Source organism: Notamacropus eugenii, chromosome 5 (assembly GCF_028372415.1).
Source record: "Notamacropus eugenii isolate mMacEug1 chromosome 5, mMacEug1.pri_v2, whole genome shotgun sequence".
Lineage (NCBI taxonomy): Eukaryota > Metazoa > Chordata > Mammalia > Diprotodontia > Macropodidae > Notamacropus > Notamacropus eugenii.
This window is the reverse complement of record NC_092876.1, coordinates 96,820,891-96,846,501: the sequence shown is the minus strand read 5'-3', so window position 1 is coordinate 96,846,501 and position 25,611 is coordinate 96,820,891. Positions and strand designations below refer to the sequence as shown.

General features: G+C 40.2%; 1 protein-coding gene across 3 annotated transcripts in view; it reads right to left on the bottom strand.

The window, feature by feature from the left end:
- Positions 1-25,611, bottom strand: part of LOC140504900 (folate receptor alpha-like) — a 36,058-nt gene continuing 10,447 nt past the window's right edge. The window contains exons 1-5 of one of the 3 annotated variants that reach the window (XM_072610298.1): positions 8,432-8,518; positions 3,749-3,907; positions 2,252-2,440; positions 1,974-2,109; positions 1-735 (exon numbers count right to left, since the gene is read on the bottom strand). In XM_072610298.1, coding sequence (XP_072466399.1) covers positions 455-735; positions 1,974-2,109; positions 2,252-2,440; positions 3,749-3,895 — 753 coding nt within the window. In that variant the 5' untranslated portion in view covers positions 3,896-3,907; positions 8,432-8,518 and the 3' untranslated portion in view covers positions 1-454. Of the gene's footprint in view, positions 736-1,973; positions 2,110-2,251; positions 2,441-3,748; positions 3,908-4,406; positions 4,577-8,431; positions 8,519-25,611 lie in introns of those variants that run through there. The other 2 variants (XM_072610296.1, XM_072610299.1) reach the window with 2 other exon arrangements.

Sequence of the window (25,611 nt, the reverse complement as noted above, 5' to 3'; positions counted from 1 at the left end):
TTTTTTTTTAGATCAACATTTATTAAGCACCTACTTATATATGGACCAGGTATTAGGGATACAAATATAATCAATGACAGGAGTAAGGAGGGTTTTACTTTTGAGAGGGTAGAAATTACACCTAATTTCCCCTAAAGAAGTGGGGTGGGTGGACTTTGCTATGCAGAGGAAGAGGTAGGAGACTGGAGTTGGAGCTACTTAAAAGTAGGGAGAAGGCCCTCCCTCCCTGGCCCCCTCAGTAGTGGGGTGGGGAATATGAAATCCAAAGTGTGTAGGCTGTAGGTTTCCAAGCACACAGCTCAGGTTTGAGGGGAAGAATTCAGATTGGGAGGCCAGGGTTTCAGGAGAGCCACGCTGTGTCAGGCAGGAGCTGGGGTCCAGGGGTCACAGACTAGGAATCAATCTTGGCTATGGTTTTGCATGTAGATTGGTTAGATTTCATGCCTGATGAGGGTTAAGCCCAGAGAAGCAACAGCACTGTCAAAGTCAAGAAAGGGAAACTGGCTCCCCAACTGAAGATGCCTGGGGCAGAGGCAAAAGCATAAAATTTAGCCACAGCTTCATTGGGGTTTCCCTGGGCTGGGTCAAACCACATGTGGATGCATTTGCCACTGCCCCGACCATAAGAGCTTGCATTATAAGAGTGACTCCAAATGTTCTCACATAGGGAGGCTGGTGTTGGGAAGTAAAATGTGAAAGGGTGGCAGGCATCCTGAACTGGGCACTTGTTAATCCCTGTGGAATGGAAATGAGGAATGTCAGTCTCCTCCCTTTTGGTTCCCCCCATAACCCTGGATCCCCCTCCCCACCAGCCTTCCATCCCAGCTTCCAGGCTTCCCTTGATCCCTTCTCTACATGACCAACTCTGGATCCCAGCCTTCATCCTGAGCCCCAAATCCCTAGCTCTGAAATGTCTAGAGCCTCTCCCACCCCAGCTGTCACATCCCATGCCCTCAGCCCCTGAACCCAGCTGTCCAAACCCAAGTTGTAGCCAGCCCTCTCTCTACCCTCTGATCCTTTCCCCACTTACCTCTCTGCTCAAAACTGTGTAAAGTTTCAATTAATTAATGTCAAATCCCAGCCCCTAACCTAAGGCTCAGGCTTTCCTCCAGGTTCCTATACATTTAGCCCCACTTTTGCATACCCAAACCTAGCCCTCCACTTTATCTTGTTTTTAGGTCAACCACATTTTCCCAAATCTCTTAAGCTCCTTCCTCATCCAGAGAGCCATAGATTATAAGAAAAAAAATTGAAGGGGAGTGGTGGGACGTAAGTTCAGCAGAACTAACCAACCCATAAAAAAGCCTTTATGTACAGTGTTCCACAGCCATGGCCCACTCTTCCCCTCTCCTATGCAAAGGCAGGGAGGTATCTACTCTCTTACCCTAGGCTCCCTCCTCCTCCCCTTTCCCCCAGGTCCTCTATCCCCCTAGTCTTATATAATGGCAATTTAAGGTTAATGGTAGGTGGGGGAAAGAGTTAAAATATCTTCCTGGGCCATTAATAGGCCTCAATACCGTTTGTTAATTTCTACTGAGGCATGGGTCAGAAGGTCCTGCCCTCTGGCTCTGAAAAGTGTATAAATACTCTGAGGTGAGGTTTCACTTTTGGGCTTAGTTTTTGGAAGAAGGTTTGTGTGCTAGGTGAGACTTTGGAAAGGCAGTAAAGAGCCCCCTGGCTTTGAAAACTCAGATGTTGATGCTTTCTCTTTCTGGTAACTATGTATTGCTTATGGTCAGAGAGTTGGAAGCCCTGTCTGTTGATCTTTATTTCTCTGTATTTTCTCTGAAGTTCAGGATGCTGACTTTTTCCCCTGAACTAAGTGAATGATATACATACTTGATTAAAGTAGATTAATGACACTTCAAAAGTTATTTTCCTTTAGAAAAGCAGATCTAAGAACCTGTACAACAGGCCCTCCTGTGTACGCTGGGGTCCTTGCTGTTACACCACAGGGGCAGTCTGAGGCTCACCTGAAGTCCAATTCCAGCCTTTATTCCAGTCCTCTTTGCAGGTATATGAGGTTCGACAGTCCTCCCACCACTGGTTACAGTCCTCTTTGCACAGGGGAACATTCAGTATCCTTTCCCTCCGCCAACTTGAAGATACCTTGGATGGGGAAAGGTGTTCAACCTCTTAAAGCTAGCACATCTCCCCAAGAGTGGAAGCTATGCTTCCCCTTAATATGAGATGAGGAGGAGGGGTATTAATAGATAAGGGCAGAAGTTTTGTTTGCCCCTCAATTACCTACCGGCTGGATCCAAGGTCCTAGATTGGGGGAGCACTCATAGAGACAAGTGTCCTGGATAAAGTGGCGTTTGCAGGCTGGGGTCATCCTCCCACAGTGGTCATAATTGAACCGGTACAAGTAAGAGGTGTCTTCATGGGCAGCAAGGCTTGTGTTTGCTGTGCAGCAGGCATTTTTCTTCCATGGGCTACACTAGAGGGGAGGGAGTTGGAGGAGGGGAAGGCAAAGAGGGCTGAGGAGATGGGCAGAAATTCCCATTTCTAAAGCATTTCAAGGTTTACCAAATGCTTTCCACATAACAATGGGGACCTAGAGAGGCAATGACTGGCCCAACCTTCCACCTATAATGTCACTACCAGGATGCAAACACAAGCCTTAAGACTAGCATGCCAGGACCCCATTCATAATCATGTTGCCTCACCCAAAGGCAAAGCCATCAGACATCACCTACTCTGACCCAAGTTGGCCTGAAAAATTCAAGCCAGTGGGAAGTCATCCTATCCTTGACATTTCTGTCTTCTTTCCTTCTTAAATTTCCTTTAATTGCTGTTGTTGCACTATTCTGTTTACAGATAGAACACATGCTTCTTTTCTCCTGTATAGAATACATAGACTATCTGTGCCTGACCTGTGGTAGAGCCTTCTGAGCTCCTATTGGTCTGACCAGCCACAGTCAGACCCACTCTACCTTGACCCCAACATAGTGATGTCCTTTTGGTCTTCTTCATGCCCTAAGGAAAGCCAACCAACCAATCAACCTAAGTCTTCAGAGCAGGGATTATCTTGCTTTCTCCTTGGATCCAACACCTTGAACCTAGCAACCACAAATTCTGGAGGACTAATGAAGGCCTAAGACTGCAGAATATTTTTCTAGACAAGGCCAATATAGGAATATTTTGTTTGCCCAAACTGTCAGGTAAAAAGAAATTTAAATCATATTTCCCCTATCACTTTCTCTGAACTTCCCCCTGCCCCTATGTCCCTCTCCTTTGTAACTCATTCATTTGTATATCTCTTTTCTCTCCATTTAACAAATTTAATTCAATAAATTTAATTCCCCTAGAACTTCTAGTGCCAAGCTCATGAATTTTCACAATATTTATTGAATGAAGTGGTTTGAAGGTCACTCATAGTTCTGACAGCCCAGGATTCCATGAAACTTCCACAAGCCTGGAATGTTTGCCTAAGAGGTAGATTCATCCCAGCATGACCACTTACTTACCAGCCATCTGACTCTAACCCTATCCTTGTATCTCTCTTGAGCTCCAGTTTCCTCGTCTGAGAAATATGCTATCTTCTCTCCTTGGGTGGTTATTGCTGCTGTGATGGAAATTTGTTAACTGTCAAATTGACAGTAGGAGCTATTATAAAGAATACTCCTGTCCCTACATCAGGGATGTACAGTGCTACCTATCCCCTCTTCCCCCCCCTTAACCTGATCTCCCATTCAGAATTTCGTACTTGCCCCTAGTCCCAGGAGGTTTCCTCCCTGCCCAGTACCTGCTGATGAAGGTCATCTTCTGGACCAGGCTTTGACTTGTGATGTTTAGCATCCATGCAGACATTGAGCAGATCACTACCCTTCCGAAGCCCATGGGCCATGGTCACAAGGCCCAGGATCAGCAAACTGCATCCTGGTTGGAGCATGATCTCTGTGACCTGAAATGCAAGGAAAGGGGTAGTCAGAGACTAAGGGAAGATGGAATCAGGAAGAGGGGGGAAGTCATGACTGAAGGTACCCACAATGATGGGTAGGGGGACTAGGGGTGGGGGTGGGGAGGATCTAGGATCTATCTAAAGTTAAGGTCTAAACCTTAGACTCTTGGACCTTTTTGGTGGTCTGGTGAAGTTTATGGACTCCTCAGAATAATGCCTTTCAATGCATAAAATCAAATACATAGGATTACAAAGGAAAACAGTTATTTTGAAATAGTTATCAACATTTTTTAAAATTCCATAAATCCCAGGTTAAAAATTCCTAGTTTGGGAAGGAGTCTCAGGTGTTTGGAATGGGAAGGGGAGGGCATTAGTTAAGGGAGGGGGGGGAAGGGAATGGGAGGGGCTAGGGAGGAGATGGAACCCTGGGAAAGCAGAATCTGGGGTGGAGTGGGGCAGAAAGCCCAGATACTTGAGTCTTCCTGAAAGTGGGATCTCTGACCTTTGACCAAAGCTTCTCTTCCTCTGGACACCTTATCAAGGGGAAATGATCTAGAGCTCTTCCCCTATGAAAGGAGGGAGGAAATAACAGGAAAATCTTGATCTTTTTCTCTCTTCCAAGCAAGAGGGATTCTGCCACCCCATCCTCAACCATTACTTAGACCAGAAATTTGGACTCAGCTTCAATACAGACACCTAATAAAATTGCCCTCTGGGATAGAAGGTAAACCCCAGTGTTGGGGGTGTAAGCTCAGTTTCATGTGGACAGTCTCAGGCAGGTAAAGGTGAGGACTTCTAAAACCTCAGAGTTCTCATGAGGCCCCCCAGGGAACAGCTGGGAATTGAGGTGTGAGACCCGGGCTATCTCGTGCATTTCTGCCTCTTCTCCGTGGGAACCTTGCTGGGGAGAGCATCCCACCCTTGAGATTAATCCATGGTCTGAGCACACCTGTTGTTGACTAGCTAAAGGCTGAGAGCAGGCATGGTATTCAGGTGCAAACTATACAGCGGGAGAGCTTAAGTAGGGTCAGGAAAACCTGAAGGTGCTCTTCACGCTGAGGGGCCCTTAGAGGGAAGAAAGTCCCTCCCCTCTCCCACTCCCATTCTCTTGCTGTACGATCTTTGCCTCCTTGGGAGGAGGAGGATTCCTCTCTCCTGAGGAAGAATTCACCCTGCACATGTAACCAAGACCCTGAATAAAGCCTAACCCTTGTTCGACTCTGGAAAGTCTCTTCTCTCAATACGTTTATCCGGTTTGGCTGCCGAAGACCTGCGACAGGTAAGGTAAGACTCGGGTAGCCCTTCGGCCTCAAGGTCGAACACCCCAGGACTAGAAATCCTTTCTCCTAGGTTTAACTCCATCTCTAAGATGCACTCTGGTTGAACACACAGCCATCGCTGTTTCACAACTGAGAGGGATCTCAGAATGTCTAATGTGAGAGCAGGAGAGGCTAGACAGGTCCTCAGAAATTATCTTGTTCAACCCAGTTTTTCTACAGGTAAAGAAACTGAAGTCCAAAGAAGGTAAAGGATTTCCCCAAGGTCACACAGCAAGCCAACAATGGGAATACAACCTGAACAACTGAAGCAGTTTTTTTCCTCCTCTGCATATCACTGTCTCCCTTGGGAAAAGTATAATTGGAGCTTTTCCTCCTCTTTATCCCCACCCCCAGCTCTAAAGGCTTCAATTTCCCTGAGGGAAACTGTTCCAAACTGGCATGGGGGTCTGTCTGGTCCAGAAAACAGTGAGAGGCTTATGGCTACTAATCTCCAGGGGAAAGAGAGATTGGGGATCAGAAAGGGAGCTCCTTCCCCCAGCAGGAACTCTCCCATTTCATCCCCCAGATCCTTCCTCTCTTCCCTGAGTTTTTTCCTCAGATCCACCAAACACACCCCATTCACCCCAGGAATTCCCTGGAGCCCTTCCTTGATCACTGCACCCACTTCTAGCAATCTGTGGTAGGGAGCTGGGACATCAGGCAACTAGTGATTAGGATGTGCAGCCCTCCCCTAGTAGGAAAGAAGACAGGGTTGCCCAACCCAAAGTAGGCCGGGGCTTATCTACTCATACCAGATTACTATAGATTGAGTCCCTGGCTGTAGGGGGAGATTAATTTAGCCCTCTTCTGAGTATCTCCAAGCAGAAGTTTCTTTGAAAAACCACTGGATTTGAAATCCTAGGACCTGGGTTAGAAGGCTCATGCCATTGGCAATCAGTTCTTTTGACTTTTTAGTGATTTAACCCCTGTGGGCCTCAGTTTCCTCCTCTGTAAGATAGAAGGGGGGAGAAGCATTGGACTAGATGATCTCTAATATCTCTTTTTAACTCTGGAATTTTATGCTTCAAGGCTCTGTCCTGCTCTTAAATTCTATATTTTATGTCCTAAGTTTTGATAGCCTATGAAACAGTTGAGTGGTAGGTACACTGGATAGTGCTCTGGGCCTTTAATCAGGAAGACCCTCAGACTATTAGTAGCCATGTGATCCAAACCTCTTTCTGCCGCTGTTTCCTCAACTGTAAAATGGAGAAATAATAGTGCCTACTAACAACCAGCTACCAAGGTTGTGGTAAGGATCAAATGAGACATTTGTAAAGTGTCTGGAACATAGTAGGCACTATATCATATTCTCTGTTGAACTGAAAACTTTGTTAAGAAAAGGCAACAGGCTAAATGCATACATTTTATGAATTAATTAATTAATCAATTCCCTATTAAAGAAAACGGTAACATAATGCATTATGGAGCCAGAAATGTTCTGGCTACCCAGTGCAGAAATCTTCTGGCTTATATACATTTTGCCGTGAGAAAGAAACTCTCCTAATTAAGCAAACCATAAATTCGGTAAGACAGGACAATTAACAAAGCAATGTTGGTCAGACCTTGGGATTCCAGCTGGGTATGAAAATCCCACCAGGCTTCCTGTCCTAAACAGGCCTTTGAAGTTGTTATCTTAACAGAGTTTGACAAAAGCTGAAGTTACAACCCAAGGTATCTGTGTTTTTCTATTATCACTAGGATACTAAAAGAAGGGTCTGGTAAGGAAGTCCCATTTGCTTGACATCAAAAGGCATCCTCTAAGTTAAACAAAGGGGACTATTAGGTTCAGGCTCTTCTTAATTCAAACTTTGAACCTTATTAAAGTCTAAAATTTATATTAAATATTATCATCTCTTTTCCCTATGACCCCTCATTACATTAAAGGGAGGGGAAGCTGATGGAGTGATGAGATTAGGTATTAAATTTAATTCCAAAATCATTTATTAAATACATGCTGTTTGGAGGACCCTGTGCTTCTGGCTGGGGATATAAAGTTGAAAAACTATAATCTTTGCCCTCGGGTAATTTAGTCTAGTAGAAGTAGCTAAGTATTTCAGTGGATAGATCTGCCTGCATATCCAGCCTGGCACTTAATAGTAGCAAATCATTTAACCTTTCTTAAAGTGTCCTCATCTGTAAAATGGGGATAATAATAGCATTACCTCCTAGGACTGATGTGAATGGGCATCAAATGAGTCCCTTAAAGTGAAATAAAAAGGCTGGCTATTATAATTATTAATGAGCTAGATAAAAGTACACAAATTATTTTATTACAAGGGAGAGTCAAATAACAGGAAAGAGGCTCTAGCCAAGTTCTTTTAGATATAGGAGGAAAGAAATGAATTTCATTTCCTGGGGAGGCAAACATAGAAGGAAGATAAGGATTTTAGGGTGGAGGGAGGATGGGCAAGGGAAAAGGGAAGGCAGCTAGAAGGCTCAGTGGATACAGTGCTGGGCTTTAAGTCAAGAAAACTCATCTTCCAGAGTTCAAATCTGACCTCTACACCGTGAGCCTAGGCAAGTCAGTTAACCCTGCTTGCCTCAGTTCCTCATCTGTAAAATGAGCTGGAGAAGGAAACAGCAAAGCATTCTAGTATCATTGCCAAGAAAAGCCGCAAACGGGGTCACAAAGGGTCAGATATAACTGAATAATAACCAAAAGCCAGAACAAGAGACCTGAAGATATGAGGAAAGATTAGGGAACAGTCCCTCAAGTTAAAAAGTCAGGAGGGAGAAAGCAGTCAAATATGACTGGAAAAATGTTAACTAGAGCCAAATCAGAGAGTCTCGAGTTCCAGGAAAAGGAATTTGCATAATGCCCTATAAACAAGAGAAAGCCACTCTTCTTTTTGAGTAAGGAATCAAGGCAGCCATCAAAATTTTTTGAGGGGAACAGAATTTTTTGAGGGGCTGATTTTAATTGAAAGGGGAAGCTAGAGCCTGGGGTGTTGGGTAGGGAGAGAAGAGACAAGAAGGCTAGGGTTTGGGGAAAGAGTAGGAAAGCCGAGAAGAATGAAAGTACTCAGAGTTGCAGAGGAGAGGGAAGGAGCTCAGACGTAGAGAGAGAGGTTTAAGAATCATGAGAGTGAAGGGAATGAGATTGCCCAAGAAGAGAAAAATATAGAGAGGGGAGAGTGTCTGTCCCATCTGTTCTACCTGCCCCCAGCTTTTCCAATACCCTTAGTCACAAGCGTCTACACCACCTTACCTGCCTCTTCTAGGTTCCCAGAGATTCTAAGAAAGCCTGGAGTCTAAAACAATAGGAGATCTTTATCAGGGAAGTTTCCTTTTACAAAGCGAGCACTAATTTAAATACCAGTTCTGGCTCTGGATTCAACTGAGCTTTGATGGTTTGAGGAGTGGGAAGAGAAACTTGGTCCCAAACCCCGATCATACCCCCAGGTAAGAGAAGCACTCAAGGGCCAACAGTCATTTTCCATCCAAAGTTCACTACCAATCAGAAATCTGTTGTTCCTTTCCCATAGCTCCACCCACCCCACAAGTCCTCAGTATTTAGCAATAATTTGACTTGGTTGATCTGAAGGAATCTGCCTCTAACCTATGGATGGCCTCAAAGCATCCTTAAAATCCTGAGGGGAAAAATTATCTCTACATAATGTATATCACTTTTATCAACCAAAAATAGATAAAGAACAGATCAATGAATTTGGCATGCAGCTTAAACAAACAAACAAACAACTAGAAAAACAACAAATAAAAAACCCCAACATTTAAAATTCTAAGTAAAAGTTCTGAAAATCAAAGAAGAGATTAACAAAAGTGAAAGCAAAAGACCCATTGAATTGATATATAAAAACAGTAACTTAAAAAAACTAAGCAAACCATTAGCTTATCTGATTTTTATCAGGGAAAACCCAAAATCGTAAAGGAAAAGGGAAAATTCACCAAAAAGTGAGGAACTTTTTAGAAATAATTTTGACTAGTGACATGCCAACAAAACCAATAATGTGACTTAGATGGATGAATATTTACGAATTTATGGATGTGAGAAATAATTCATTTGGAGTCCTACTCTATTCCAATCAGTATTAATCAGCTTTATATTCTACATAAATCATAGAGGGAGATATAGGTTCTTATAGGGGGCCTCAAACTTTAATGTAACACTACTTGTTTATGAGGCTCACTTGCACAACCACAAGAATGCCAACAAAGATATTTCCATCCTGTTTTACTCAAATTTCATGACCAAACCTAGCATGGGTGGGATAGCTTGATGCTTTGGAAAGTCCTCCACCTTATTTTTGTACCTCCAGACCATTCTCTCCTGTCTGACATAAACAACTGTCTGTCTTATGACTACTTAGTGGAGAAGCCCAGTGCTTCACCCAACTTATGACCCCCAGTCTCCACCCCCCACACCCCAGCCCTGATGATATATCATTTTTGACCCTGTAGAGCTAGGTCTATCAACTAATGAGATTCTCTTTTACCATGCCTCTTTGATATTTGAGCATCAAACCCTATAAAAACAAGGTCCTGGAAGAAGGGGTCATCTTAGATGGAGAGAAAGATCTGAGGTCCACTTCATTAAAGGGGACTATGGACCGTTTAATAAAGTGCCACTGGCTCAAAGATCTGCCCCAGTCTCTTGTTATAGGTTGGATAATTTTAATCCCTACATTAATGGCACCCCGAGATAGGACTGTTATGCATGGACCTCAAATTCTTTAGGCTGGCCCTGTAAGGGACCCAAAAAAGAAAGTGCACACTGGGTCAAATTTTCTCTGATGGCTCCCCCACAGACACCAGCCCTGTAAGATTGGACTCTCCTCCATATCTGCACCCAAATTCTCTGATATTGAGGTAATTTTCTTCCAGATTGGTAAATCTACTTTGATACCCTAAATTCATTTTCTTTAAGAAGGGTCCTCCCAGCAAACCAGGAGCAGACATCGGGAGTGACTGAATCAGCAGTGACAGTGGCAGCAGCTACTTTCAGAGCTCTCAGTGCACAGATGGTAAAGGAGTTGAACAACTAGTCAGAAGGAGATTACAGGGGTCTTCTTGCTAGCACTGTGGCAGGACTCTGTCATAGTCCTGGGTGGCAGTCACAGGCAGAGGAGGAGCACTAGCATAGAAGAGCTTATAGCAGGCAGTGGAAGGGAAAACCCTCCTCACAATTCCAGGGCAGGAAAGAGTGCTTGCTTGTAGTTGTTCATAGACCAAAGCACAGGCCAGGAGAAGAGTAAACACCTCTCCTTAGATCATACCACCTTGGAAGAACTGAAAACTTACAAATCTCTGAAAGTATCTCTGAAAAGAGCTGCACAAAATCCCTGAAGCTTTGGACAGTTTGTCCTTCACCTGGAAGTAGAGCCCTATCTTAACAAAGAGTTAAAAAGCCAAGTAATAGGCTGGGAAAACAGGCAAACAATCAAAAAACTCTGACTATAGAAACTTACTTTGGTGACAAGGAAGATTAAAACACATACTCAGGAGACAACAAAGTGAAAGCTCCTATATCCAAAGCCTCCAAGAAAAATATGAATTTGTCTCAGGTCGTGGGAAAGCTCAAAAAGGATTTTTAAAATTAAGTAAGAGAAGTAGAGGAAAAATGGGGAAAAGAAATGAGAGTGATGCAGGAAAATCATGAAAAACGAGTCAATAGCTTGGAAAAGGAGACACAAAAAAATATTGAAGAAAATAACACCTTAAAAAACAGACTAGGCCAAATGGTAAAAGAAGTCCAAACAGCCAATGAGAAGAAGAATGCCTTAAAAAGCAGAATTAGCCAAATGGAAAAGGAAGTCCAAAAGCTCACTGAAGAAAATAATTCCTTAAAAATTAGAATGGAGCAAATGGAAGCTCATGACATTATGAGAAATCAAGATAATGTAAAAAAAAAAAAGAATGAAAAAATAGAAGACAATGTAAAATATTTCACTGGAAAAGCAACTGACCTGGAAAATAGATACAGGAGAGATCATTTAAAAATTATTAAACTACCTGAAAACCAGGATCAAAAAAAAGAGAGAGTCTAGACATCATCTTTCAAGAAATTATCAAGGAGAAGACTTCAGAGAGGCCTGGAGAGACTTGTATGAACTGATGCTGAGTGAAAGGAGAAGAACTGGGAGAACTTTGTACACAGTGGCAGCCACAGTGTGTGAGGAATTTTTCTGGTAGACTTGGTACTTCTCTGCAATGCAAAGACTTAAAAAATTCCCCACGGTCTCTTAAGGCAAAGTGCCTTCCACATTCAGAGAAAGAACTATGGAATTTGATCACAGAATGAAGCAGATCATTTTCTTTTGTATTATGTTTTGTTTTGTTTTATGATTTCTCCCATTCATTTTAATTCTTCTGAGGAACATGACTAAGGTGAAAATGTATTTACTAGGAATGTATGTGTAGAACCTATGTAAAATTGTATGCTGTCTCAGGGAGGGAGTGGAAAGGTAGGGGGGAAGGAGGAGGAGTGAGGGAAAAAAATTTAAGATGTATGGAAGTGATTGTAGAACACTGAAAGCAAATAAAATTTAAAAAAAGAAATTATTAAGGAGAAAAAAAAAGAAGGGTCCCAACTGGTCTAAGAGGGACTGCTTGAATTTGTGACTAATCTGTCTAAATTTTAAGCTCTGAAGCATTCAAATTCTATTTTTATAAAAATTATATGGCCATAATTTTAACTTTTTATACATGTTACTGTTTTTTCTGCATTTTCTTTACTTCCATTTTGTTAAGGGAAATTCAGCAGTGGAATTGCTAGTTCTTTGTTTTCAGCCAGCTAGCCATCTAGCTAATTTTAAAACACCCTATTGGCAAGGTTAAAAGAGATTTATTACCTTTAAATTTCTTTATCAAGGACTAATTAAATCATTTCTATTATTAGTAAAGAAATCTCTTAAATTGGTTGAGTGAGAGCTTTCAGTGACATACAACAGTTAAGAAACCCATCTAGAGGACTCTGTGACCTATCTCTGAATGGGCTTGGCTTGGGGGAGTGATTCCCCACTGAGTGCTCTGACATCCTCTTGAGAGAGCAGTGATTCTGGTCAGACCCTATAACCTTAGGGGAGAGATTCCCTACCTCAACAGTAAACTGTCAAGGTATATGACCACCCTGGAAACAATCCCAATCTCTTCAGACCCAAGGATTCTCATTTTAGTTTTTCTGAGATGAGGAAAGGAAAAGGCTCCCTTTCACTTAGTGAGCAAGGTTATTATCACTTATATTTGTTTAGGATTAGGTTAGTCACTGGCAATCAGAGCTAAATTTTCAAGAAGTTTTAAAGGAAAGTAGGTGTAAATTTTGCTGAATATTCACTTATAAAATAGGGCCTTTATTTTCCAGTTCACTGGTTTTAGAATCTAAAGATTAAGCCTAGAAATTAAGAATTGGAAGTATTGTAGAAATTGCTAAAACACATCCTTGAATATTACAGAGTTAGCTATAGAAAAAGAACTTCCATTTAGGCGGTACTCGGGTGGATAGAAGACTGCATCCCTAACAGCATTCTTCAGTGGGGAGCTTCTCAGATGGAATGAACCAAAAGGTGGGTAGCTCCAATTCTCTCTGGAGAAATTCCTCTGAGGAATGCCACTCTTGATTGGGGACAGCCTCAGGAGAGAAGGGGTCAGGCATAAAAGGAGACATGCATCCTATAGGATCCTCACTGGGACCAGGGTAGACTCCCTATCTGGGGATGACTAAAGAAAGAGCTATTAAATTTGGTTTGAGAATACAAAGAGTTTAAGGAATTGTTTTGGCCAAAGCTTGGAACTTTCGATTTAGAAAGTTAAAGAATCTTACTGAATAATCTCCCAAATCAGCTTAGAACAAATGAACTGTTGATATTGCTAAATCCTTTATCATTGTTTTTCTTCCTGTGATTATACTTTGGCAAAATGCCTAGAAGAATGGAACTTTAACTAGCACTTGTATCTATTAGGGACTTGTTCTAAATACCAAGTGCACTTTAAATGGGTGAACCCAATTGGCAAATTAGACTAAAGCACTTTTGTACTACTATTAAATTGCATATTTTGGAATAAGGTTCTAAAAGCATTAACACAATTAGGAAATAGAATGATTATCTTAGGCTGACAGTAGGACCCCAAACATAGATGGTCATAAATTCTATACTTAATGGAAAAGACAGGTAAGATCTTGACTTTGAAATCTCCTAGAGAAAAAGTTCATGCCTGATTTAATGTTGTGTCTTGTTATACGTTCTGTGTATGTTTGCTTTGTAAATGATGGAACGAAGTTTAGGAACAGTGAGTTCCTTAATTCAGATAGAAAGGGACTTTATAAAATTAGGAAAATTTTTAAGAGAATGGGAAATGAGTGTGTTTTGTTCATGCTATTTGTGCTTTGTGCTAATCACAAACAGGTGTTTTACCTATGCCTTTTCTTTTGGGGTGATCAACCAATAGAAATAGGCTAAAGAAACAAACTTTCAAAAAAGCCTTAAAAGTGGACAGATCTCTCTTTTTCTGTTTCCTACAGTGGTCACTTTGGAGATTGGTTTGGGTTTTTTTTTGTCTTTTGAAAAATATTTAATTATTTTTAATGAACATTTTTCATTAAGAAAATCTAGTCTATTTTTAAAAATTTATTTATTTAACTTTTCAACATTCATTTCCACAAAATTTTGGGTTCCAAATTTTCTCCCCATTTGTCCCCTCCCCCACCCCAAAACGCCCAGCATTCTAATTACCACTATCACCAATCTGCCCTCTTTTCTAACATCCCTCCCTTCCCTTATCCCCATCTTCTCTTTTGTCCTATAGGGCAAGGTAACTTTCTATACCCCATTACCTGTATTTCTTATTTCCTAGTTGCAAGAACAATACTCAACAGTTGTTCCTAAAACTTTGAGTTCCAACTTCTCCCCATCCCTCCCTCCCCACCCATTCCCTTTGGGAAGGCAAGCAATTCAATGTAGGCCATATCTTTGTAGTTTTGCGGATGACTTCCATAATAGTCATGCTGTGTAAGACTAACTATATTTCCCTCCATCCTATCCTGCCCCCCCCATTGCTTCTATTCTCTCTTTTGATCTTGTCCCTCCCCAAGAGTGTTGACTTCAAATTGTTCTCTCCTCCCATTACCCTCCCTTCCATCATCCCCCCACCCTGCTTATTCCCTCCTCCCCACTTTTTTGTATTGTAAGATAAGTTTTCATACCAAAATGAATGTGCATTTTATTCCTACCTTTAGTCGAATGTGATAAGAGTAAGCTTCATGTTTTTCTCTCACCTCCCCTCTTTTTCCCTCCACTGAAAAGTCTTTTATTTGCCTCTTTTATGAGAGATAATTTGTCCCATTCCATTTCTCCCTTTTTCCCCCCAAAATATTTCTCTCTCACCCCTTAATTTCATTTTTTAAGATATGGTCCCAACCTATTCAATTCACCCTGTGTGTGTGTGTGTGTGTGTGTGTGTGTGTGTGTGTGTGTGTGTGTGTATGTGGGTAATCCCACCAACTACCCAGATACTGAAAAAAGTTTTAAGAGTTACAAATATTGTCTTTCCATGTAGGAATGTAAATACTTCAACTTTAATAAATCACTTATGATTTCTCTTTGCTTTACCTTTTCATGCTTCTCTTGATTCTTGTGTTTGAAGGTCAAATTTTCTTTTCAGCTCTGGTCTTTTCATTAAGAATGCTTGAAAGCCTTCTATTTCGTTGAAAGACCATTTTTTCCCCTGAAGTATTATACTCAGTTTTGCTGGGTAGGGGATTCTTGGTTTTAGCCCTAGTTGCTTTGACTTCTGAAATATCATATTCCACACCCTTCAATTCCTTAATGTAGAAGCTGCAAGATCTTGTGTTATCCTGATTGTATTTCCACAGTATTTGAATTGTTTCTTTCTAACTGCTTGCAATATTTTCTCCTTGACCAGGGAACTCTGGAATTTGGCCACAATGTTCCTAGGAGTTTCTTTTTTTGGATCTCTTTCAGGAGGTGATTGGTAGATTCTTTCAATTTTTATTTTGCCTCCTGGTTCTAGAATATCAGGGTAGTTTTCCTTGATAATTTCATGAAAGATGATGTCTAGGCTCTTTTTTGATCATGGCTTTCAGGTAGTCCCATAATGTTTAAATTGTCTCTCCTGGATCTATTTTCCAGGTCAGTTGCTTTTCCAATGAGATATTTCACATTTTCTTCCATTTTTTCATTCTTTTGGTTTTGTTTTGTGATTTCTTGGTTTTTCATAAAGTCATTAGCCTCCAGTCTGTTCCATTCTACTTTTTAAAGAACTATTTTCTTCAGTGAGCTTTTGGCTCACTGAATGGCCTTTTGCATTTGGCTAATTCTGCTTTTTAAGGCATTCTTCTTCTCATTGGCTTTTTGGACCTCTTTTGCCAGTTGAGTTAGCCTATTTTTCAAGGTGTTATTTTCTTCAGCATTTTTTTGGGTCTCCTTTAGCAAGATGTTGCCCCGTTTTTCATGCTTTTCTTGCATTTCTCTCATTTCTCTTCCCAATTTTTCCTCCACCTCTCTTACTTGATTTTCAAAATCCTCTCACTTCCATGACCTGAGACCACTGAATATTTATTTTGGATGTTTGGGATACAGAAGCCTTGACTTTTATGTCTTTTCCTGATGGTAAGGATTGTTCTTCCTCATTTGAAAGGATGGGAGGAGATTTCTGTTCACCAAGAAAGTAACCTTCTATAGTCTTATTTTTTTTTCCCTTTTTTGGGCATTTTCCCAACCAGTTACTTGACTTTTGGGTCCTTTGTCAAGAGTAGGGTATACTCTAGGGACCTGTAAGATATCAGTTCCTCCAAGGTGGCACCATCAAGCATGTACTGGTCTGGGTGCAGGAAGGGATTTTTGTGCCCAGAATCTTAGCAGAGTTTCCTCTCCACAGACACCTGACCTCCAGTTCCACCAAGCCAGCACTGGGGGGGTGGGATTCAGCCAAACTGTGGGGGCAGGGCCACCATTCAGTGGGAGATAATAACAAGCTCCCTCAGGGCCTCTTCACAGGGTAGAGGCATGAATCAGCTCCTCAGTGCCCCCAGGGGTTTTTATGATCCAGCAGTGGTCTTAGGCTGCTGTAGGGGCTGCTATGAGAACTGCTGCTGCCTGCCTCATGTGTCCTCCACAGGCTGCTGCCTAAGGCCAGAGCTATGGGAAGGCCCTTCTCCCTTCCGGGCCAGATGAAAAAACCCTGTCACTAACCTTTGGCCCCTGTGGGTTGAGGGATCTGCCAACCTGCTGCTGCTGGGACACAGGGGATTCCACGACTGGAGATTTTGCCCCCGAGGGCTGTTCTCAAGCTGGGCTGCAAGGCCAAGGTTGGGCTGGGCTCTGCGCTCCACTCCACACCCAGTGCAACAGATGTTTCCGTGGGCCTTTCAGGTCACCCTGGGCTGGAAATCTCCTCCATTCTGTTGTTCTCCACCTCTGCTGCTCCAAAATTTGTTGAGAGTCCCTCTCTACAGGTGTTTTATGGGCTGTGTGGGGAGACCCTGTGTATGTGTGTCTTTCTACTTCGCCATCTTCCACTTTGGAGATTGTTGAGATGAAAGACGGATACAGAGATTAACTGAAAACTAAAATACAAAAAATGATTGGAAACCAAATTTGTGAAAAACGAATAATCAAATCTATTTTATTTCTAAGTTATAATCTGTATGTTTTACAAAGTATTTTGATGAGCTTATAAGAGTACTGCCAAACTCTGTAGAGTTTAATGACAAACAAAAATTCACAAATCAGTTATTCCTTAATGGGAACTTTAAAATGACTAGAGATTGATTTAAAGCTGAAGTTTACATTTTGAGAACTGTGTTATTAGTCATGAAATATGTTCAGGAAAGATTCAGTGAAACTGGAATTCAGGAAAGTGTTTAAATAAGAAAAAACTTAGAGAATAGCATAGGTGAATTTAGAATAAAACTCTTGTGAGCCAACATGATTAGATTTGCTAAGCTTGAGAAGTTTCAGCTAGCCAGTCTCTAAGTCTGAAGTTATGGGGTATCCAATTGTGAAACTGGTTTTAATTTTTGTGTAGAATAAAAGCATAAAAATTGTACTTAGAGTTGGAATAAGTTTATCTTAGGAAGGAATTTTTATTATCAGAAGGCAGAACAAGCAAATCTTTTTTTTTTATTTTTTTATTTTTATTTTTTATTTCTTTTTCTTTTTTTTATTATTTTTTAATGTTTAACAATCACTGCCATACAACTGAGATTTTATCCCCCCCACACCTACCCCCCACTACCCCCCTCCCTCCCCACAACTGCATACAATTCTGTATAGGTTCTACATATACTTTCCTATTGAGTACATTTTCACTATAGTCATGCTATGTAGTTGGACCAAAATAAATGGAAGAAACCATATAACAAATCAAAACATGATACACAAAAACATACACATACACAAACATGATCTGCTACATTCTGCGAATGACTTCCATATTTCTTTCTCTGAGCGTGGAAGGCATTTTGCCTTAGAGAACCACCATTGGGATTTTTTTTTTTTAAGAAGTTCTTGCGTTATTATGAAATTCCAAGTCTACGAGAAAAAACTCTCGCACACTGTGGTCGTTGCTGTGCACAAAGTTCTCCTGGTTTTGCTCCTTTCACTCAGCATCAGGTCATATAAGTCCTTCCAGGCCTCTCTGAAGTCTTCTTAGAACAAGCAAATCTTAAACCATCTTCAGAAAAAAACAAGTGTAAAATTGGAATCATTTACTCTTCTCTTGCTTATTGCTTTTCAACAATCAGTCTGAGGGCACCAAGCAAGTCCTGATTGGGACTCTGCATTGAAGGTGATTCCCAAAGTGCTCCCAGAAAAAGAAAACTTGTTTTGAAATCAGAAAGCAACTGACGGTAAATGAAGTTTAATAATACTACTGCAGTTCAAATCAATTGTTTAAGTAAAGTAAAACACAGTAAAACTTGTGTTGAAATCAATTGGTTAGTAAAAATAAGTTCAGATTTCATAAATATGACTACAGTAAATCAGAGAAAGAATTATTGAAGACAAAATTAAACCAGAATATAAAAAAAGATATAGGAACAAATTAAGTACATGCATACCTGATACAGGGTACCACCTTGGGGAACCACTTAGTCCTATAAGCCTTAACACCAAATCTGAGACTAGATCTCCAGAAACTTATCTGTCATAAAGACTGAAGGGTATTGAACCATGAGACTTTTCAGAAGAGGGACCTCTATTTCCCAAACCCTAAAAATATAGGAAATAGTTTAGTTTTATGTAAAAAGGGAAAAGGCAACACTGCTGGTAGCCAATATCTGTGACTGCAGGAGCAGGGCACTATGATTCCTGTTGCAAAGAGTGGAGGCTAGTGGTAGAGTCCTGAACCCTTTGAAAGGAGGGAAAGGTCCTTGGTAGTTTTCATGTTACTAGGACTAGTTACAGTCATACTAAGGCCATTTTGTGCAGCTCAAAGTCATAGTAGCTTTGAAAGTAAGGGTGGTCAGTCTAAAAGGCATGAAAAACCATAAATGATCATAGTCATAAATGATCAAGGGGGGTCAGATTATAAAAGATGAGCATATGGCTTATAAAAGTATAAAATACTGAAATTTTGAGAGAGAAATGCAGAATTTGCAAATTATTTTAAGATAAATATTTTATAGGATGAAATAGGAAAACTTACAATCTAAAAGAAATTCTTATCAGTTGGAAGCTTGCAAAGTCATAAACAGCGATTTGGAATCTACTAAATGATACTTTACAATAGGTTAGGTTAAAAAATGAACTTAATTTTGAGTGATTTGAAAGGAAATAGGGACAAAGTTATATCCTGAGACCTTCAGAAAAGTACAATCTCCATTAGATAGTTTTAAATAGTGCAATTCCTATTAACTCTACATGAAGTAAAAAACTGTTTTAATAAAAATAAAAATTTTAAATCAAGAAATTGTTCAAATAGAAAGATCTTCCTATTTTAAATCACTGTCATATATATATACACACACACACATATATTAAAGCAAGAGTATACTGATAATATTGGGCCCTGGAATTTGAAATCTTGGCAGTTAGTGGTCTTTGTGGAAGTTGAGATTTTAAAATTGTTGAACTACATTTCATTTAGGTAAATTCAAAGTTAAATACTTGTAATAAGGATTTCTGTTCATTTATAATAGAAATTAGCTCCTCTTTTGATGAGAGGCAAACATAGAATTCCTAACAGAGAAACTACAGTTTTGGAAAATCTCAAAACTTTGTAAAAGTTTTGTAAAAGAAAGAGGTAGTTAGGAATTAGGATTGTTTAACAAGCACCAAAATGGAAGTTGCCTTTGAGAAAACTGTTCAATATTTCATTAAGAGTGAATAATAAAGAAGAGGTTAATAATAGTAACTTACTATTGTGAGAAGACTAGCAGAGAATCTTTTAGGGTACAAATACCTATGATATTCCTGTGCTGTAGTTGGGCTTTGGCCAATCTCCTTGGGAATTGCCAAAATAGCTGGATGAATGCTTTTCCAGCATAAAAGAGGATAACTTTGAGGGGATAGGTGGTTTCTTCTCCAAAGTGGTCCTGCTTACTGAAATCTGTGACACCCTATAAGGAGGACTTTGTGCTGAGTGAGTTGTCTGAGTATATTTGCCTATCACCATTGCCCAAAAGCCCTTAAAGAAATTGGTATGAGCCATTTGTAACCACTGAAGAACCAAACAGATACTTACTAGAGAAATTAAGTAAAGAAAACAAAGAAAGAGTAGTACTGCATATGGAAATTAGAAAAGTTAAGAATGAGTAGAAGAGTAAAGAAAGCTGGAGTCTATTTGTACTGACAGCATAAATTCAGAATTTGAACATAAAAGGTTTTGGAGTTTTTAAAAGGACATTTCAGAGAGGGTCTTAATCCCATTAACATAAAAGAGATCTAGGAATTTTATTTTAAAGCAATGCCTTTTGATAGTTGTTCATATCTTCCTTCCCCAATCAATATGATTACAAAGTAAGTTTCATAAAATGCATGTTAATTAATTGATTGATAGACAAAGGATTATCTCTCTGTTCTGGTTTAAATAATCATGCTAAAAGGATTAGTGATTTAGACAATTGAAAGGAATTGGTTTGACATTGGGTAACTCAAAGAAACAAAGAGGCAATAATGGGAAGTTGGGAGTATCACCATAAATATTTTTTAAATGGAAGTCAACTAAAAATAAAGGAATCTTGTGCAAAATGAAATTTAGTTATTGCCACTAATTATTATAAATCAGAATTGATTGGGTTGAACATATTGTAATGGTAGTAAATTAGAGAATCTAATCAGTTGTGTGTGTGTGTGCATCTTTCATTGCCGAAGAAGACCATGCCATCAGAAAAATGATGACATGATTTGCACTTGACTTTGTTTTGAGTGAGGGTTGTGCAGGTCACCAGCCTCACTTCTCCTCCAGAGTCATCTGAATCCAGTGACCAGATATTCATCAGGCTGACTGGAGATAACCCAGGATGAGGCAATTGAGGTTAAGTGACTTACCCAAGGTCACACAACTAGCGAGTGTCAAGTGTCTGAAGTGAGACTTGAACTCAGGTCCTCCTGACTCCTGCACTGGTGCTCTATCCACTACACACCTAGCTTCCCCAATCAATCCTTGTATGTATGAAGGGGATAATAAACATTTACACCTATCTCCCAAAGGTTGTTGGGAGAAACACATAGTTGTGAAGTGCTTTACATGGTGCCTGGCTTGTGTAAAAGATGAACACTATAGTGATAAAACCTTGTAGGAACACAATTGAACAAAATGCTATCCTATCCCATTTACAGGCATTTTTTCTACTTGGCATGGACTGATAACTTGAGAAATTATGTTGGGATTGGAAGCTCAATTCCGTGTGGACAGTCTCAGGCGGGTAAAGGTGGGAGCTTCTAAATCTTAGAGCTCTCACAAGACCCCCCCAGGAAACGGCAGGGAATCGAGGTGAACCGAGCTATCTCGAGTAATTCCGCCTCTTCCCGTGAGAAACGTGATGGGAGAGAGATCTCCCCGCCCTCGAGATGGTCCCGGATCTGGGCACACTATTGTTATCTAACAGCACGGTATTCAGATGCAAACTATGCAGCTGAAGGTTAAGTAGGATTGAGGAAGCCTGAAAGCTCTCTTAGCACGTGAGGAGCCAAGAGGACAGTAGGCTCCGCTTCTCTTCTTTCCTCTCTCCCCTCCCCCTCTCTCCCCGCTTGTACTTCTACTTCCAATCCCTTAAGATCTTAGCCTCCTTAGGAAATCTCCCCCTCTTCTTCCTAAGGAAGATCCCCCCTGCACTTGTAACCGAGACCCTGAAATAAAGCTCAACCCTTGTTCGACTCTGGAACGTCCTTTCTCTCATATGAGCATCCGGTTTTGGCCAACCGAAGACCTCGGAGGTGAGGTAAGAAGACTCGGGTAGCCCACACAGGCCTCTAGGCCTGGCAAAATTATATAACAAACATTTTAAAACATTACTAAAAACAGGCTTAAGCAGCTTTCAAGACATAGAAAAAGCCTGGCATGTGGTGGGCACTACATAAACTACAATGATTAGCATGAAAATGCCAGGGGTAGCAAGAGAAATGACCTTCTATGGAGTGATAAGTTTGAAAGGTATTTAACTAAATTATTATCACCTGATTGATGATATTTTTAAATACAAGGCTCAGAGAAGCTGTCAAAACAAGTTTATTCCTCTTTTTAATCTGAAAAAATTATATTTACGATATCTATTAGATGACTATAAGAGTATATTTTCTTTTTAAAAAACTAGAAAATACTACTACTACTATTAAATGACTTTCTGTTGAGAGAAAACCATGGTAAAATCTTGGGATGCACCTTGCTCACAGGGTATTGTGAAACTGTATCACTGCCATTTGAAGAACATTTCTCCCACGTAAAGTGGAGAAGTGATTTGAATAGCAAGTGGCTGTTATTTGGGATCATTTGGAAACTCATGTAATTGTATCTTTTAATGCTATTATTTTGAATCAACTATTAATTGTGTATGAATTTGTGGTGAAGTAGTGGAAACAGCAATACATGGCTAAACAGGTCTCTTGGGTCTGGGCGACTAAGGAAGGTATACCCTTCCTCCCCAGGTATACTTGTTTCGTTCATAAGGGGGGGTCATTGTGTCACATAAGGGATAACAGATTTAATTAAACAAGAATGTGTTACTCCAAACATCACCCCAGTGGCAACTTGCATGACAGCCACTTGTCCAACTTGTGTAGTTTTAATTAGCTTGCCTTTCCAAGTCACATTCACTGGTGGCCATCTGCTAAATTTCACCCCTCTTTAAATACTTACAGAAAAAGACTGTTATTGTGTATGTCAATCCTGGACCAAGGTTGAACTATTCCCTAGTTCTAAAGCCTCTGATACCAAGGATATTGTGCCCAGGTATGACCTACGTGTCTACATGGACTCTGATGAGAGTCTCATTCCATTGTATTCTAGAAATAGTCTGATGTTCTCCCTTTGGCTTTATCTACAGACCAAGGTGGTTGGGGGAGTGGGGATGATAGTTGTGAACAGATGACATTTGTGAATACTTGAACAATTCTAGATGGGATTTTGAGGCTAATATATGAAAAAAAATAACAATTATCTAACGCTAAACTATAATTAGTGAAATTTTGTTGTTTGAGGAAGTCTCTTGGGACTTCAATTTCCTATTTTAAGTCTTGAACCCAGGTATGAGTGCCTTAACCCTGCATAAGGTTGCTGGTTCATCATTCAAGGGAAATGCCATGTGCCCCTGCAGTCTGAGGACTGCCACAGGTTAGATATCTGGCCTTGGGAAAGTCGAGAGAATAACCTTGTGAAGGTAAAGGTAGGATTCTCTTGACTTATCTCCATCTTGGTAAGAAAGAAATTTTCCCACCTGGTTAATTCTGAGACTGGCTATGATACCCTGTCATACAATTGACTACCTATGACTCATACCTGAAATGAAATAGAATTAATGCTGCTATCTCTCTGCCTTTCCCCTCATATAGCAAATTCCATTGATAAGGGCAAGTGTAAAAGAAGATGAACCCTATTGGTGATTTTTGATTAAGTAATATATGCTAGTATAGTGAGGGATCATTTTGAATTGTCATTTGAATCACAAATGATAAAGACCATGAAGCCTTATACCTGGTGGGTTATTTAGTTTATAAGAGATAATATTCTTTCATCATGATAATATGATTAGTGGGAGAGATGGCATAATTTTCAAAACTGGATTAAAAATTTTATATGTAAAAATATTTGAAACATTTTTTTAATATTACTAAGAGAGACAAAGACTCATTTTCAAATTCAGGACTTCATGATGCCACAATTCAAGTTCTCTGAAGTTTCGGGTGAATTGTGTATTATTAATATAATCATTCTAATAGCTCTATATTATGCTGAATTTTCGTTAAGTCTTGGCACCTGAAACACAGATCTAGAAGGAAGAAACCCCTCAGAACTGACCTAAGAACAAGGCTTGCTTTAGAAATATGTATAGACCTTGGACTTTTTAAAAATCTGCATCAAGGATATGTGATTCTTAGTAACTGAATCCACATAAAGTTATGAAGCTGTGATTATTGGAATTTGCGTCTAGACTTCATAGGACTGAATGTGATATTATTCTGAGTTTGACTCCAAGTATGATCATCAAAAAATCCTATTAGGCCAATTATCCATGATGGCAGTAATCCTATGAGGTTGACATCCATGAACTATAGGTGTTCTCATGGGGAAGGTTGGGAGAATGACTCTTGGCATGAGTGAAGATAGGATTCCCCTGACTCAATTTACCCAGTATGATATTTCTTTTTGAATGGAAAATATCCCACCTTTTAAGCCTGTTCAATGAAATTGACTATTTATATGACTAGCAAGGAAAAGATATGAAATGAAGGAAGAATTTTCCTTTAATGTCCCTATTTTCCTTCTATGGCAAATTTCCATAATCAATGCAAGTTATTAGTAAAAATAAATCCTTATTTCATAGATTAGTATTGGAGATAAGATTTGAGCTATTTAATCTAAAATTTTAATCCTTCCTAAAATTAATGTGAAGATAATTGGGTATTGATGGAATAGTTTATGGGACCAAAGTGCTACTTTATTAATTACTAATCCTAAAACAGAAATACCTTCAGTTTTGTTTTTTTAAAAACAGAATTTTAAACTATCTTGTACTGGTTGTTGTCCTTTGTTTTTGAAGAGGACCAAAATGACATCATCATGATAAAGTGAAGTTTCAGCATGTCTGACTGTGACTGATCAGAGCAATATGAGCTCAGAATGCTCTACCACAGGTTGGGCACAGATAGTCCATGTGAATATTTGGGATAGATACTCCAAATTTGCACATCCTATGTTTCCTTTGTGCTGTCTCACTTCAGCTTTGCTCATAGAGCACAGCAGCTTTTCTAATGTGGGCAACACCATGCAGAGAGGTTCTGTGCCAGTGTCTTCCATGTTGCACAATCAATTCCAAAGTTCTTGAGAGAGACCTTGAGAGTGTCCTTATATCACTTCTGATCACCATATGATTGCCTGCCCCATGTGAGTTCTCCATAAAATAGTCTTTTTGGCAAGCACATGTTCTGCATTCTAACAACGTGGCCAGTCCATTGGAGTTGAGCTCTCTGAAGCATAGTCTGAATGTTTGGCAGCTCAGCTCGAGCATGGACTTTAGTGTCTGGTACCGTATCCTGACAGGTGATCCTCAGAACCTTCCTAAGATAGTTCAAATGGAAGTGATTCAGTTTCCTGGCATGGTGCTGGTAGACTGTCCAAGTTTCACAGGCATACAACAATGAGGTCAGCACAATGGTTCTGTAGACCTTCAGTTTGGTAGTTAGTCTAATACCTCTTCTCTCCCAAACTTTTCTTCAGAGCCTCCCAAACACTGAGCTAGCTCTGGCAACATGTGCATCAACCTTATTGTCAATGTGTACATCCCTGGAAAGTACACTACCAAGGTAAGTGAACTTATTCATACCTTTCCATTTGTGGTAACTGATGGTTCCACATATGAATGGTGTAGTGGTGGCTGATGGAGCACCTGTGTTTTCTTGGTGTTAATTATTAGGCCAAAATTAGCACAGACAGCACAGAATTTATCCATACTTTGTTGCATCTCAGCTTCAGAGGCTGCATTTAGTGCACAATCATCTGCAAACAGAAAATCATGCACCAACACTCGCTCCACTTTGGTCTTGGCTTGTAGCCTTTTTAAATTGAAGAACTTACCATCAACACAGTGGTTGACCTTCAGTTGATCCTCATTGAAAGCATTTGACAACATGGCTGAAAACATCATGCTAAAAAGCATGGAAGCAAGCACACAGCCCTGTTTCACTCCATTGTTGACTGGGAAGGCACGAGAACATTGTCCACTATCCAGAACCCAGGCAAACATGGCACCATGAAATT